Genomic DNA, 13,876 nt, shown 5'->3' on the forward strand with positions numbered 1-13,876 from the left:
ACATAGTGGAGCTCAACGCAGATCTCAACACTGATTTCTCACTACGCTCGTGATGTGTGGTGATAGTACTGATTCATACTGTCTTTCAATCTGCCTAAACTCCTACAGCACTCTCGTGTTTGTTGAAGTTATTAAATTAGTCATCACACTGAGTCAGCAGCAAATGATTTTCTTACATCATCAACGTCATCTGGGAGGAAAAAACATCATATTGCCAGTTCTGGAGACAAACTGTAGGAAAACAAGAGGACAAAGGCTAAATGACTAAACTGAAATTCCACAGCAGTGAGTCATACAGTATGCTAGTGTGGGAAATTCAGAGAGAAAAAAGAAAAAGGCTTTTCTTGAAATTCAGTCATTCAGTATGTTCTTGTTTGCCTTGTTAAAAACAGGCCAGCCACTTTCACATTTTAATAACAAATATGATGCCAGCAATCGAAGAATAAATGCTTAAAAAAACAACCTGAATTTAACAGCTGACTGTCCCAAGATCTTCACCCACACAAAACCAATAAGGGCAGAGGAAATCATGATCAGGTCCAAAATATAAATATGACTTTATTTCACAATCCCAAAAAGAGATCAGCCATCCATAAAAGGAATGCTAAATTTAGTCTCTTCTCAAGTCTAAACTGGATATACTTTCAGCAACGTACAGTAATTCAGTTTCAAAATAAGCAAGATCATCCATTGTCTAAACACCATTAACAGTACAGTAAAAACAATATTGTTCACATACATATTTACATATTTTCTACTAATAAAAGTTATTTTTTTCTTTTTTTTTTCAGATTTTTTAATGCTGGTGCTAGTTGTTAGTTCCTCATTGATCTAAAGACTTTCAGTGTGGACTAAGAGTGTCCCCCACAGTAAATCAAAAGAAACACATCTGTAACTTTGTCATGTCATTTAAAAACTGTTTACATTCATTTTATTTTGTGTGCATGGTGTGATTTTTGAGAATTGTTGCAGAGTTTGGTTATCCGTGGAAGACATTTGAACTGTAGATGGACATCTGCACATTTTGCTTTTTACTTGAAAACATCATGATAAAAGGTGGAGATACAAACGCATCTCAGTCTGCTCTCAGCCAGTAATCATCCAGAAAAATGATAAAACTACCTTTGTACTGAAGCATATACCAGATCAGTGTGTGCTGAGTTTTATAAAAGCACCGTGCGAACACTGTACAGTATATCACCAGGCCAAGTCAATGCATGTACCTTGACATCTTGTCCTATTAGCACCAAAAGGAAGTAAAAGTGTGTTAAAGACCAAAACGTTTCTCACAGGAAACATTAAACCACCAGTGTTAGTGTGAATATCAGTGAAAGGTCTTTATCGCTTGTGCTGAAATTCCTTAAAATGAAGAGCTTCTCTTTCTCAGGTAATAAAAATCCTGATGCACTAGGAGTTGACACCAACACCCCCTTATTCAGACCCTGTAAAAAAATCTGTAAACAAAGTCTTCACAAGGGTTGAGCACCCAAAATCGTCTTAGGCAATTGTCTGAGTGGGATTTGATGTTTGAGTGGTTTGCCAACAAAAGCAGAGAGGAGGAAAAAGAAGAAAAGGTCTGATTATTCAGCATCGACTGATGCAGTTTTGCATCCAAATCCAGAGTATGGACATAAAAATTGATAAAATTCTGTCAACATATGTGACTCTTTGTGATTTGTGTAAAAAACAAAAAACAAAATGAGGTCATTTTAGCACCACCAAAATGTACAGTAAGTTTTTGAAATCCTACGATCACACTTGTGCCCTATGAAAGACTTTTTCGATTCCTTTTCCAGAAGGTGAATGTAAGTTAAGTGCCAGTAACAATAAGCACTTTGTTGTTGCAGCATTTCGCAATTCCTCATTATGCTAAGTTTTGAGTTTCATTAGATATGTATGCCATTTTTTATCAAATAAATGCTGAAATACTGTAAAAATAAAACCGGGTTCATGCTTAACTGTCATATATATCTCTGTACATACATATTCAGGCCTATGGATTGGGACCTTTTTCAAGTTAAGTTTAGGAAAATAAAAAAAGTGCTTCTTAATATGCCATACATATCTGTGAATAAAAGATAAACCATCCAGATGTAGAGAAAATAAACAAAACAAACTGAAGAAGTACATTTCTTTCAACGACTGCCAACAGAAGTCAGAGGCAGCAGAAGGAAAAGCACGATGCTACATGTGACAATCTGTAGTAAATATATACTGTATGCACGATATTAGTTTTCTACATTATGTGATGTGATGATGTTTAACAGAGGTTACAGTGAGAATGGCACCAACATAAAAGCCAATGAGATTCGTCTTATGAAAAGCGAACTATTGGCTGAAATAAAGAGCCTACTGTACAACATAAAATCTGAGCGCCAAAAACAACAATGCAGGTTATCATAGAAATCTTGCAGTAAACAGGCTTACACCAGGAATTAAATAGAAATCGTTATGATCAGAATAAATAATCACATCTTTTTTGTTCTTAATCATGTATATAAAACCAGTTTAAAAATGCTTCAAAGCACCATCTCTTTACAATAAAAACACCAAAACTCACAGTTAAAAAGCCAACACACTTTGGTCTTCCTCATCACTTCGAAAGCAGAGACGAAGAAGGGCAAAGTCGACAAACAGATATTAGAAAAGCACAACGAAAACAACGTAAAAATGAGAGTAGCAGTTTGAAGTTGACTGAGGTAAGGCAGAAGCACAGGGTGTAGGAGTTTTCTGTGTGTGTGTGTGTGTGTGTGTGTGTGTGTAAAACATGTCGACTAAGTCCAGCGATTGTAAGGGCCCGTCACTTGGGTAAGAGCATAAGGGGACACGGTGATGACACCGTCCCTGGGGAGAGTCCACGCTTGACGTGTGGGGACATTCATGATCCTCCTCGTCTCCTCTGCTTCGTCCCCCGTCTCCTCTTCCAGCTCCGCACCTCCAGCTCCTTTCTTCCCCACACATTTGCCGAGGCAGTCCTCCATTCTCAATCTCTCAGCCTCCTCCTCCCGGTCGCGTTCCCGCTTGGCCATTTTGGCGTCCCACATAGCCATCCCGTGGCCTGGTTCATTCAGAGACTTGTGCTGGTAGAAGACCAGGGAGATGCGAGTTGGGTGGCTGCGGTTTGGCCTGAGGATAGGGGTGGTGGCGTGGAGCTCCCGTCGTGCACACTCTATTAGGATGGAGCCGTGTGATGGTGCCACGGCGACTCCGCCTATATCGTGGTCCAAGAAGTTGTGCTCGCTGTCCGACCACACCTCCTCCTGCTTAACTTCCTCTGGCTCAAGTGGGGGAGTTTGTGGGGGGAGGGAAAGAGATGAGAGTGGAGCAAGGCCATGACCCCTGACCTCTGCTGCCACATCTCCTGCAGCCCTGTGGAGTCCATTGAGCCTGCTGAAGAGGCCCTCAGAGGTAGGTCTGGGGGAGAAGGAGGAGGGAGGAGGAGCACTCCCGCTGGGGGAGGGTCTGGGCAGAGGAGAGAAGTGCACCTCGTTGGGCTCAGTTTTAAAAGTGTTGTGGGGGTAGTCACTAAGGGCATTATGTGGAGGTATACGAACACTCTGGTCACCAGATGCTGGAGAATAACCATTCACAGCATCACTCACTGTCTGATAATTAAGAGCTGAACCACTCTGACCAAGCTGGAGGCCTGGCAGGCTGTGGTGGTTGGGGCCGATGACTTCCTTCTGTGGGGTGACCCCTGCACCCAGAGTGGGGTAGCTGCTGGTGCTCTGGTTGTAAGTGCTGGGCTGATTCCTCTCCGGTGGGTACCGTCCAATGCTGGCAGATCTGGGTGGGAGTCTGTAAGAGCTGTAAAAGCCCTGTGGCTCTGTTTTGGATGTAGAAAATACACCAGATCATCAAAAACTATTTATAACTTCTGACCTCAATGTATTTCTTATTAAAACAGATTCACAACAATGATAATTGACTTTGATTTATTACCTTTGTTAGGGGTCTCAGTTTTCACTTTCCCAGGAGTGAGAGAGGTCAGGCCGAGTTTCTTCTCCTGTTTCTCTGCTTGAGCCTTCAGACGAGCTTCTTGCCTGATCTTACGGGCCGATTTCACCGGCTCAGCCAGTAGACGCACCTGATAAATACAAAAAAATCAATGATTTAAGTACATACTGTGCAGGAATTGTTGGTTACAGCTTGTAGGATGGAAAAGCCAATACTCCAGCAAGCTAACAAAGCTAACTGGCAGCACTTAACGTTAGCTGTACAACAAAAAACAGGCTAACTTTGTGTCGCTCCTTATCCTTCACTTCACTGCTCACCAGCAAATAGAAAGCCAGCCCCAGATTTTTTTAGATTATTTGTAGGTATTTTCTGCTTTATTGACAGGCAGGGGAGCAAGAAGAGATGGCATGTAGCAAAGGGCCCAGGCCGCTGCGGAGAGGACTCAGCTTCCATGGTATGCTCTCGATCAGGTGAGCTGCCAGGGCTCCCCACTACCTCTTAACAAAGTCCTGACCTCACCTGCACGCTGTGCCCAGGACCGTCCCAAACACAGCAAAATATGAGGATAATAAGATGATAAAGGCAAAGGGCAGGGTCTCTGCAGATAAATACTCTATATATATTAAGGAAATGTATTCAGGAAAATGTAGAAAATGTCTCCAAAACTATATTTATAATTATATTCAAATAATTTTAAGGTCATTTTCGTGTTTTCTTTTTTACCTTTTGTTGTTGCTGTTGCTGTTGCTTATTTTCAGGTAAATTTTTTAAAACTAATTTTTGGGTCAAGTTGCTTATTGCCTTCTCCCCATGTTTTTGGAAGAAACCAAACCAATTTGCTCAGGATTTAAAAGGTTAAAACCTGGTATTATAGTACCATAATAATAATAATAATACTAATAATAAAAGCAAATGCTGTTTTTTGTTCACTCACCTCTCGGGGAAAGGCAGACAGAACTTGCAGAGCTCCACTTCGGATCTTGGCCCACTGGCCCTCAACCTGACCAAATTCATCCCTGTCAGAGATCTTGTAAAGTGGCAGAACATGGAGCTGCTCATCTTCTGGTATGTTACGCACTGCTCGGTTATCCTCCTTGGTTAAAGTGCAAACCTGACAAAGGACATCGACAAAACGCAAAGCTGTTTAACCAAACAGTTGCTCATGTCCAATCAATACCTTAAGAGGCAAACATGCAATATATAAGTATGGTGTCACACTCATAGCTTGCTCACCACAGTGCTGCCGTTGTTCATGTTGTGTGTATCCTTGTGAGCATGGGCACAAAAATCCACACAGGCTGTAACTCCAGAAAAAGGACGTCCCTCCCTCTCACCCAGCCGGCAGTCCCTGCCTGCCTGCTCATTTTCCACCTATGACAGGTGAAAAGTTTGGAGTTTGATTTGTGGTGAGGACATAAAAGATTTAAAGTAAGTAATTTAACAACAAAACGAAAAACAAATTCTCTGAAAATTACATTTGTAGTAGCCTTAGAGAGCTAGGGATCATCAGAGGTAAGAGTGGCAGCTGTTAAATGTTTCATACCTGGTTTTGGAAAGCCTCAGGAGCCAGTCTTTTGTAGAGTGGTGCGAGGTCAGTGGCGAGACTCTGAAGGTTGTTTTCTATCTTCTCCTCCTAAAAGTAACAGACAGATTTAGGAGTTTTAGCATGAACAACAGCTCATTTAAACAAAATACTGGCCTGACTGTCATAATCAACATAAGCCACTAGGAGGCAAACATTTGGCAAAGATTTCCACAACTGAGTCTGCAGAGATGGATCAAAATTTATCTGATATAACTGACACTGACTATACACAAAATATCATGTCATATCACAATAATGACAGGAGAGGCAAATAGGAGAGATTATAATCGATGATTTCCTCTCGGGTCTTTGGAAGATGACCACTCCCTCACCTCCTCCGGGTAGTCTCCAAGCAGGCGAAACTTGCGGGGCACTTTACTGCGAGCAAACTTGCAGCCATTGAAGTACATACTCCAGGAGCAGCCAAAGGAAAATGAAGCTCCGCAGGTGTCTGGGTCCAAACCCTGGCATGCACAGGTACGACTGTGGAGACGCAGTGGCAGGAGGAAGATAAAGAAACGAACTAAGTGGGAAAGAAAAGTTGTCACCATAACACAAAGGTAGAGATACTCACTCTTCATTAAGGGCACAGCGACGGCTGGTGGGGGAGCCGTATTTAAAGAGAGTCTGAGTTAGCTCCTGATAGAGCTTGTCTGCCACGGGTCGAGGGATTCCCTCCCACGCCAGGATGAGGATAACCAACACGGCGGTGTCACAGTAGTGCCCCGGCCTCCGGCGGACCAAACACAGCAGCTTCTCCTCTTCACTGCCACGCCGGATCACCTGTCAGACGATTTTCACACAGAAAACGAGATGAACGACAGCACTGTAACACAGCAAAAATAAACCTTTTTGGGCAATATCACAAAATTATGTATCCCTTCAAGATAATGGGCTCGAAGTATTGTAACTGACCTGCCAAAGCAAAAGACTGGGCTTTAAGATAATAGTTTAACACTTTGAAACCTAAGCAAATTGACCTGATTTATTTCACATATTTGGGAGGAAGACAATGAGCAACTTAAACAGAAATGAGGGAAGAAATTGGTAAAAAGTACAAGAAAATAGCCTGAAAATTAGCAAAAAATTAAATAAAAACAAACACAATAACAAACAAAAAAGGAAAAGTAGAAAAAAAGGAAATGACCTTCTCAAAAGTTATAATAATTCCATCAAAAATAATTTTAATTATAGAATTCTGATTCTTTTAAAAATTGTTTTTGGGAAATTTTACCTCAGTTTAGGGCTTAAAGGTTTAAATACTTGTGAAAGGCTTCTGAAGTCAGCACAAGAAAAGTGATTTTGTTCCAGATTTCAAAGGGTTAAAGATGACCTTGATATATCTATGTTTAGGGATGAGATGGAAATCGTTTTTAGGTTTGTTAGGTTTTGGTATGGGTAAGAATCTGGGAGTGTCTTCCGTCTTTGCCCCTAAGTATACTGTAGTGGGAGCCATAAAAACGCTTCAATACACAGCAGATATATTCAGGACATTTAGGAAACTACCATGAACACAAACAGCAGCAACATACCCATTTAGCTATCGGACACCCCTGGGAGCTCTTTCCTTCTTTCCCAGTGTAAACAACAACTTCCACCCTCACTGCATTTCCTTTGGCACCATATCTGTAACACACACAAGAGAAACTATAAGTTTGTTCTTCTGAGAGCACATAGTACTTGCAACACATATTAGACAGTATAACATTGGTACCCACACCTGACGGCAACTGATACATAAGTCCAATCAAGAAGTAGCACAGACTGAAATGATTGGTTAACGTTAATTGTTTAGCTTTTTTGAACTGGGATTGTATGAAGTACTTATCCATAGTCAGTGTATTACATACAGTAGATGGCGGTCGGCACGCTCCCAGTTTGGAGAAGCAAGCAGGAGTACCGCCAAGCTGAGCAATGTACTGCTGAATACGGAGGTTAGCAGCAAAACGTATTTCAGCCCCATAAAAAAAGGCTCACAGGTGGGCCTTTTTATGGTGGTTAAACATATGTTAGACTGTTGCTTAGCCTCTGTGTCAGTACTCCTGTCCCACCAACCCACAAACTGCCCAACAACCACCATCTACTTTTGGTAATACACTGACTAAGGATAAGTACATCATACAGACCCACTTCAAAAGATCCTGACTTTTCCTTTAATATATGCATAGAAACTAGGGGGGTGACAGATTATTGGGGCTGATATTTGGAATTTTCCTAATTATCTGTATTGGTATTTTACTTAAATGATCCCTGATAAAATGAATTAATCAAAAAGTGCAAATAAAGGGTCAGCATGGGAGGAACTTTTACTTTGTAAAACCTCAAGGGGTATTTCCATTTATTCATTTTTATTAAAATTTTCATTTGACTTTATAAAAAAAAAGTTGCTTGGAACTTGCTGAATATCATGTTGAACATTTCAGTTTTGATTAAACATTTTCTAAAGGCATTTAAACACATCTTAATGTTATACTTCAAATTTAATTCCAAATATTGGTTATTGGTCTCATTGACTACTACTAATAATCAGTATCAGTCCTGAAAAAATAATATCTGTCAACCCCCAACAGAAAACCATATGGTCTTGTACAACATAAATACTCAAATTAAAAAGCACATTTGTCACTGAAAAGCTCGACTGCAGAATGACGTCTTTTCAGTTAAGAGTGGTTGTCGTCCAGTCTTTGATGGACCTCGAGATGTCTTAACCAGACTGTCATCTTGTTTTAAGGGCCCCTGGTCTCAGCCCTCAGGATTTCCTGTTTCAACATGTTGTGTGTGTCTGAGACAGAGGGTACATGTGTTGAGCTAGCTGAGCGACGCTTCCTTTTAATGACAGACTCTTTGGCTGTGACCCCACCCCATTCCACCAAGCCCAAGGTTGACTAGAAGACTCGCATGTTTGGCAAAAAATACACCCACAGACACATAGTGTAAACAGTGTAGTCGCTCTACCTGTTCTCCATCAGTTCCCTCACTGCAGCGACACTAGGTCCTGCCCCAAGGTGAGTGTAGTAAGGGCCTTCCTCCTTTTCAATGATCTGATCTGTGGGGAAAAAAACGATCTATTAGATATCATGGCAGCTTTACCAAATGTAGAACTGCGATGCTGGCATTTTTCTGAGAAAAACACAAACACCCTGTTTACAGACAACCTTGAAAGTCAGATTTACCCTATATGGAGTTCTGGAAACTCATAATTTAAACAATTTTAAAGTTTATGGAAAGAATGTACTGCTGTACTTTTTAATATTATTAGTAGTAATAGTATTTGTTCATATCTTCTGCTAGGGTTGGGGGTAATACACACACTTTTTTGTAAAATTGTTAATGTATATGTTCATGTGTTAAATTTATAGAAAGAAGGGGAAAAAAGAGAGAAAAAAACAACAAGAAAAGAAGTCAGATTAATGTGATATGCACAGGAGATGTAGCTGGATCGCAGTTCAGGGGCCAGCACCTTGGAAGTTCACATTTCAAGACCAAATACATCATAACGGTACAATAATCTCCACGAAGCATCCCAAAGCCTGCTCCAAATATGGCAGAGAAATGCGGCCTCCTTTTGCTTGAATTGGCCCTTGAATTAGGACACAGCCTGTGTGGGTGTGTGTGTATGTGTGTGAGAAACAGGAAGCATAAGTTTGAGGAATGCAGTGTTACTCGAAAGCAAACTTACAGCGTAGATTTAGTAACAAATTGGAATATATCCAATGTGATACCACTGCAGAAACTACATACTGGTCTTTTGAACAAGACTAGGTTAAAAGCTAGTATATGGCTGGACTGTGTACTGGGCTTCCCAACCTTTCAGTCCCTTCAGGGACTTCTTTACTATCACTGAGTAAACTGATGACATGTTGAAGGGATATTTCATATTATATTAAATTCATAACAAAAACAGTATAGAACAACTGATACACTGTACAATTAACCCAAATGCCTGCTGCAGGACGTTTGTATTAGCAATTATGATGAATTTTGAGCAGATTATTTCCTATGAATATTGCATCAGAGATGAGTTTTCCTGATATTTGTTGAAATATTTTATTAGGTTCTATATACCTACAATCACAAATTCTTTCTTCAATCAATTTCTTTGAGAAAAGCCTTTTGCTTGGCCATCTTTTCTAATGCAGGATGAGAGTGAAGGCTCTGAATACAGCATGTGTTCACGATCTTGAACATTAATCTCAACTTAACAAAATAAGATTGCATTTAGTTATCTTTGCAGAAATTATTGAAATTCTGAGGTCTAGTGTCAAGTGTGTCATGAAGGCTTTAAGACCCCCTGGGAAGCTTTAGCGACCCACAGTGGGGTCGGGACCCCCTGGTTGGGACCCAGAGGTGTATGAAACACATTGTTGCTGTCCAGCCCAAAATGCATGTAGCCAAAATACAGGTTTAAATAGAAAACATTACACTAAACATTAGACACTAGAGAAGGGTTAGAGGGGAGCTGCTATGTCTGGAGCTGTTACCCACTGATTATTTAACTCGTCCTCCCTCTGCAGATCTGGTCAGACTTGGGATTAACGTCCCAGTGTGACTGGCGGAGACTGCGCTGCTTTCCGCTACTATCAGAGCCGAGCTGATGCCGATAGTTTGTCAATCGCTCTATTGCCACTGATTAACAAATGGAAAATTCTGCTAAATTCTTGGTCCAACACTAACATATAATATTAACCTCAACTGCAATGTAACACCATCAGTCACACTGACCAATGCTGCAACTTCATCACTCTGTTACTCACTCACCAACAAGCAGAGCTATGCATTTATAGGGCTGACCTCTCATGCTGCGGTCCAGCCAAAAATCTTGATAGCACCAACTCACCCACACATTGACAGGATGGAAGATCAGTCAGTTTTTTGGAAGGTGTGTTGAGCAAGTTCTTGGTAGGGGTATCCAGAAAACTCATAGGAGACTCCAGAAAGCCGTTGATGCTGTTCTTGGATGGGGTCGACTCTGCAGAGTTGCCCAGATCCCCATCAGTCGCTGTGGACAGGACAGTGACAGGTCCTGCCCTCTCTAGCTTGTAGTAGCCCTGCTGGCTCAGAGGGGGGGACTGCCGGGCCCCTGAGAAGCCATTAGCCAGACCGCGGTCACTAGTGGTGTGGCTGTGGAAAGCGGTGTTGGCTGGGCTGGTGTTAGGATCAGCACCCTGCTGCAGCCCACCACAGGGCTGCGCTACCTGAGATAACAAGTGCCTTTCACACTCCTGCCCCGGTCCTACAGCATGACCATTGTATTGATGGATTGGACCATTTGAAAGGGGCCACGGATGGTTTTCTTGAGTGTGGTTGATCCGTGTGTGAGTGCTGTAGTTTTGATTCTGCAGCCCAAAGAGGGCTGGATTGTGTGTGATACTGTGCTGGATGAGTTGCCTCCTTTCCTCCTGAGCCTCGGCCAAGTATCTCCTCAGGTCAATTTGAGCCTGAGGCAGAAACAGGTTCCTCTTGTGGTGAAGTCCTGATTTCCCCTGCGAATGATTCTTCTGACCTCTGCTCCTGTGGGCCGATTCTCCATTTGGCATGCGTTTTGAGAGGGGGGTCCTGCAGTTGACTCCCTCATTAGGTCCATCACTTTTCTTTTTCCTCGGCTTGGAAGGCATAGCTTTTGCTCTTTTCAGGGGGGGCTTTTTCTGACTGGAGGGCAGCTGGGAGTTGTAGTTGTATTTGATGGCTGACACAGGTGTTCCTTTAGGAGGGTTGTTCTCTGACTGCTGGTTGTGTCGGGACTGGATGATGAAGGCCAGGTCTGCAAGCTGAGCTGCCACCTCCTCTTCCTCTCTGTTTCTCCTGACTTTCCCAACAACCCTGTCTCTGTCCTCCCCATACAACCGCTCATGATCTTTTCTGTACTTCACGTCATTGGGATCTTTATAGTTGCATTCTGACTTGATGATGTGAGAACCAAAGCCCATCTCTGTCCTCCTGCAGGATGCTTTATCACTGTCAGAGCTGGCATCTAAGAGATCCTGCAGAGACAGCTTTGCGTTCGAACCCGACCCTCGGGAGCACTGGATGACGTTCCCATGTCTGGCCACAGGAGGGCGTATGACTGATGTTTGGTGCAGTGCTGAGCTGATGACTGACACTTTGTTGAAGCGGAGGGGTGCCATGGCTTTGGCTTCTTGCAGGGTTGTAATTGTGTTGGAGGTTGCAGTAGAAATGGGATGTTCACACTTACTTTCAGCTTTAATGGACCCTGGGGTGCTTTGAGGTATAGCTGCCAGTTGAGTCAAGGCCTCAATAGCAATAGCCTGATCAAAACTAAGATTTCTTCTCTCTGCCAAAGACTGCACGCTTGGTTGCAAGACACTTGGAGGAGGTTCACTTTTGATAGGCTGGGGAGTCCTTTGCAGGCTAACAGGAGAGCTTTTCTGACACAAACCATTCTTTAAGTCCTCTGGCTCTTTCTTGACAAAGTGCAAATCTGGTGGTTCTGTTTTGATGGAGCAGAGGATGGAGGAGCGTGAGCTGAAAAGTTTCTCCTCCAGTCCCTTCCTCTCTGTGACTGAGAGACAAACCACAGCCGCTAGCGTGGACAGCGGGTCTTCGCAAACCTCATCTTTATCACTCAGCTGCTCGGTGGCCTGTTCAGTGATCCACGTCCACGGCTCCTCCAGTTTGATCTTCTTTAGTGGGACTGACATGTTGTCTGGAGGAGCCTTGGGTCCATTCTCAGGGCAGTCTTTAGGGATTGCAGCTATTATAGTCCTTTGAGGCTCTGATGCAATCATAGTCCTTTTATATGCAGACTTCAGATCAGAGTGTGACCCAGTGGTCATATTAGCACCGTTAGGTTTTGTCAGGTTCTCAGCAGAACCATTCGGTAAAGTCAGCGAAGAGCATACGTGTTGGTGAAGTGCAATGCTGGTCAACTCCAGCCCGGGCTCTCTTTTAACAAGTGCCGGCCGTCCACCTTGGTCCGAGACCAGGTTGTGGGTGAGCGAGTGGGTGATGGGGGGAGATTGTGTATGAGGTATGTGGCCTTCCTCCCCCTCATCCTCCTCTGCTGCCGTGTGGGTGTCATCCATCTGTGCCTTGCCTTTGCCATTTACCGACCCACTTTCTGGAACCACCTGAGACAGAGAGAGAGAGAAACAAGAGGAGAGTGACTCAACAAGCTCTGGCAGTATACAGTGATTCAGCCTGTTCTAAACAGTCACGGCACACAGCACAACAGATTGCCTCCCAGCATGGCATGAGCATCTGCTGCAGCCACTATCGAGGCTGTGGAAAATATTATTGAATGTGAAAACAAAGAATCTGCTTTCTATAAATCTTGCTGAAACCAATCTGTAAACAGACCTAATAAAAAGTTAAACTGTGTTGTGTGTTCAAAGTCAAGGCTTCAATCAGGACTACATTCCTGCATGAGCAGTGGAGTGATGGGAGTGACGGACGGACCCACAGGTAGCCGGTGATTCATTATGATGACGTTACTGCCAGAGGGTCACTGAGGGCATGTGTTCAATGTGCATGTTGTGTTTGAGCCGGGTTTTATGGGTGTATTCCCTAACATGCATGCATGTGTATGCAAGCACACGTGATTATTAACACAGCAGCGCTGCCACATTAACCCCTGTGCATTGTTGAGTGAGTGATTAACCCACTCAAGGTCTTATCAAGACATGGTGCAGCCAGACTCTTTGGATAAGACCGATTCTGTGCTGCAACTATCCGAAGGTCCACAGTATTGACCTAATGATTGTCTTCAAGAGTCGTGTTGTAAACACACTAACATAGACTGTCTAAAAGGAATACTTCACCCACAAAAAGGCCATTTGCATATCAGTTACTCACTCTGTGTTGCAGTGAGTCTATGAATAAAACTTTGGTTTTCTCAGGTGCCTCTACAGTGAATGAAGAATCCAAAAGCGAGAAAACTGTTGATGAATTTAAATCACTGGGGTCCATGATTAAAAGAAGCATAACTATATCAAAAAAATCCAACTACTGGTTTACCGTTACCTCGATCAGTAGTTTGCATGTGTTATTGTGTGACTTTTGTTAATCTGAACTAATCTTTTTAAACGCTAGAGTCACACAACAGTACAAACAAACTAACTGATCGAGGCAGCGGCAGATCAGCAGCTCCCGTGTTCAGCAAATCAGATTTACTGTTTTTATCAATGGAGTTTGGCTATGCAGAGGGCATTGATAAGTTTTACCTTTAGTTCAGTTCCCTGTCAGAAAGGGCTGTCTGTTTGTGAAGTACTGAGCATACAACTAGGTAAATGAGACTTGGATAGTACTGCACGAGTTGTGTGTGAGTTTGTAAAAAGATGTTTTGATATTGTTTCGCTGTTTTTTGATTCTTTGTTC

At 42.7% G+C, this 13,876-nt stretch overlaps 1 protein-coding gene across 1 annotated transcript in view; it reads right to left on the reverse strand.

Moving 5' to 3' along the window:
* Positions 1-535: 535 nt before the first annotated feature.
* tet1 (tet methylcytosine dioxygenase 1) overlaps positions 536-13,876 on the reverse strand; it is a 37,526-nt gene continuing 24,185 nt past the window's right edge. The window contains exons 3-12 of the mRNA XM_042501801.1: positions 10,380-12,630; positions 8,498-8,588; positions 7,075-7,168; positions 6,117-6,325; positions 5,875-6,025; positions 5,501-5,590; positions 5,191-5,328; positions 4,892-5,068; positions 3,943-4,087; positions 536-3,826 (exon numbers count right to left, since the gene is read on the reverse strand). Of these exons, the coding sequence (XP_042357735.1) occupies positions 2,775-3,826; positions 3,943-4,087; positions 4,892-5,068; positions 5,191-5,328; positions 5,501-5,590; positions 5,875-6,025; positions 6,117-6,325; positions 7,075-7,168; positions 8,498-8,588; positions 10,380-12,630 (4,398 nt within the window). The 3' untranslated portion in view covers positions 536-2,774. The remainder of the gene's footprint in view (positions 3,827-3,942; positions 4,088-4,891; positions 5,069-5,190; positions 5,329-5,500; positions 5,591-5,874; positions 6,026-6,116; positions 6,326-7,074; positions 7,169-8,497; positions 8,589-10,379; positions 12,631-13,876) is intronic.

The sequence above is a fragment of the Plectropomus leopardus genome, chromosome 15 (genome assembly GCF_008729295.1).
Source record: "Plectropomus leopardus isolate mb chromosome 15, YSFRI_Pleo_2.0, whole genome shotgun sequence".
Lineage (NCBI taxonomy): Eukaryota > Metazoa > Chordata > Actinopteri > Perciformes > Serranidae > Plectropomus > Plectropomus leopardus.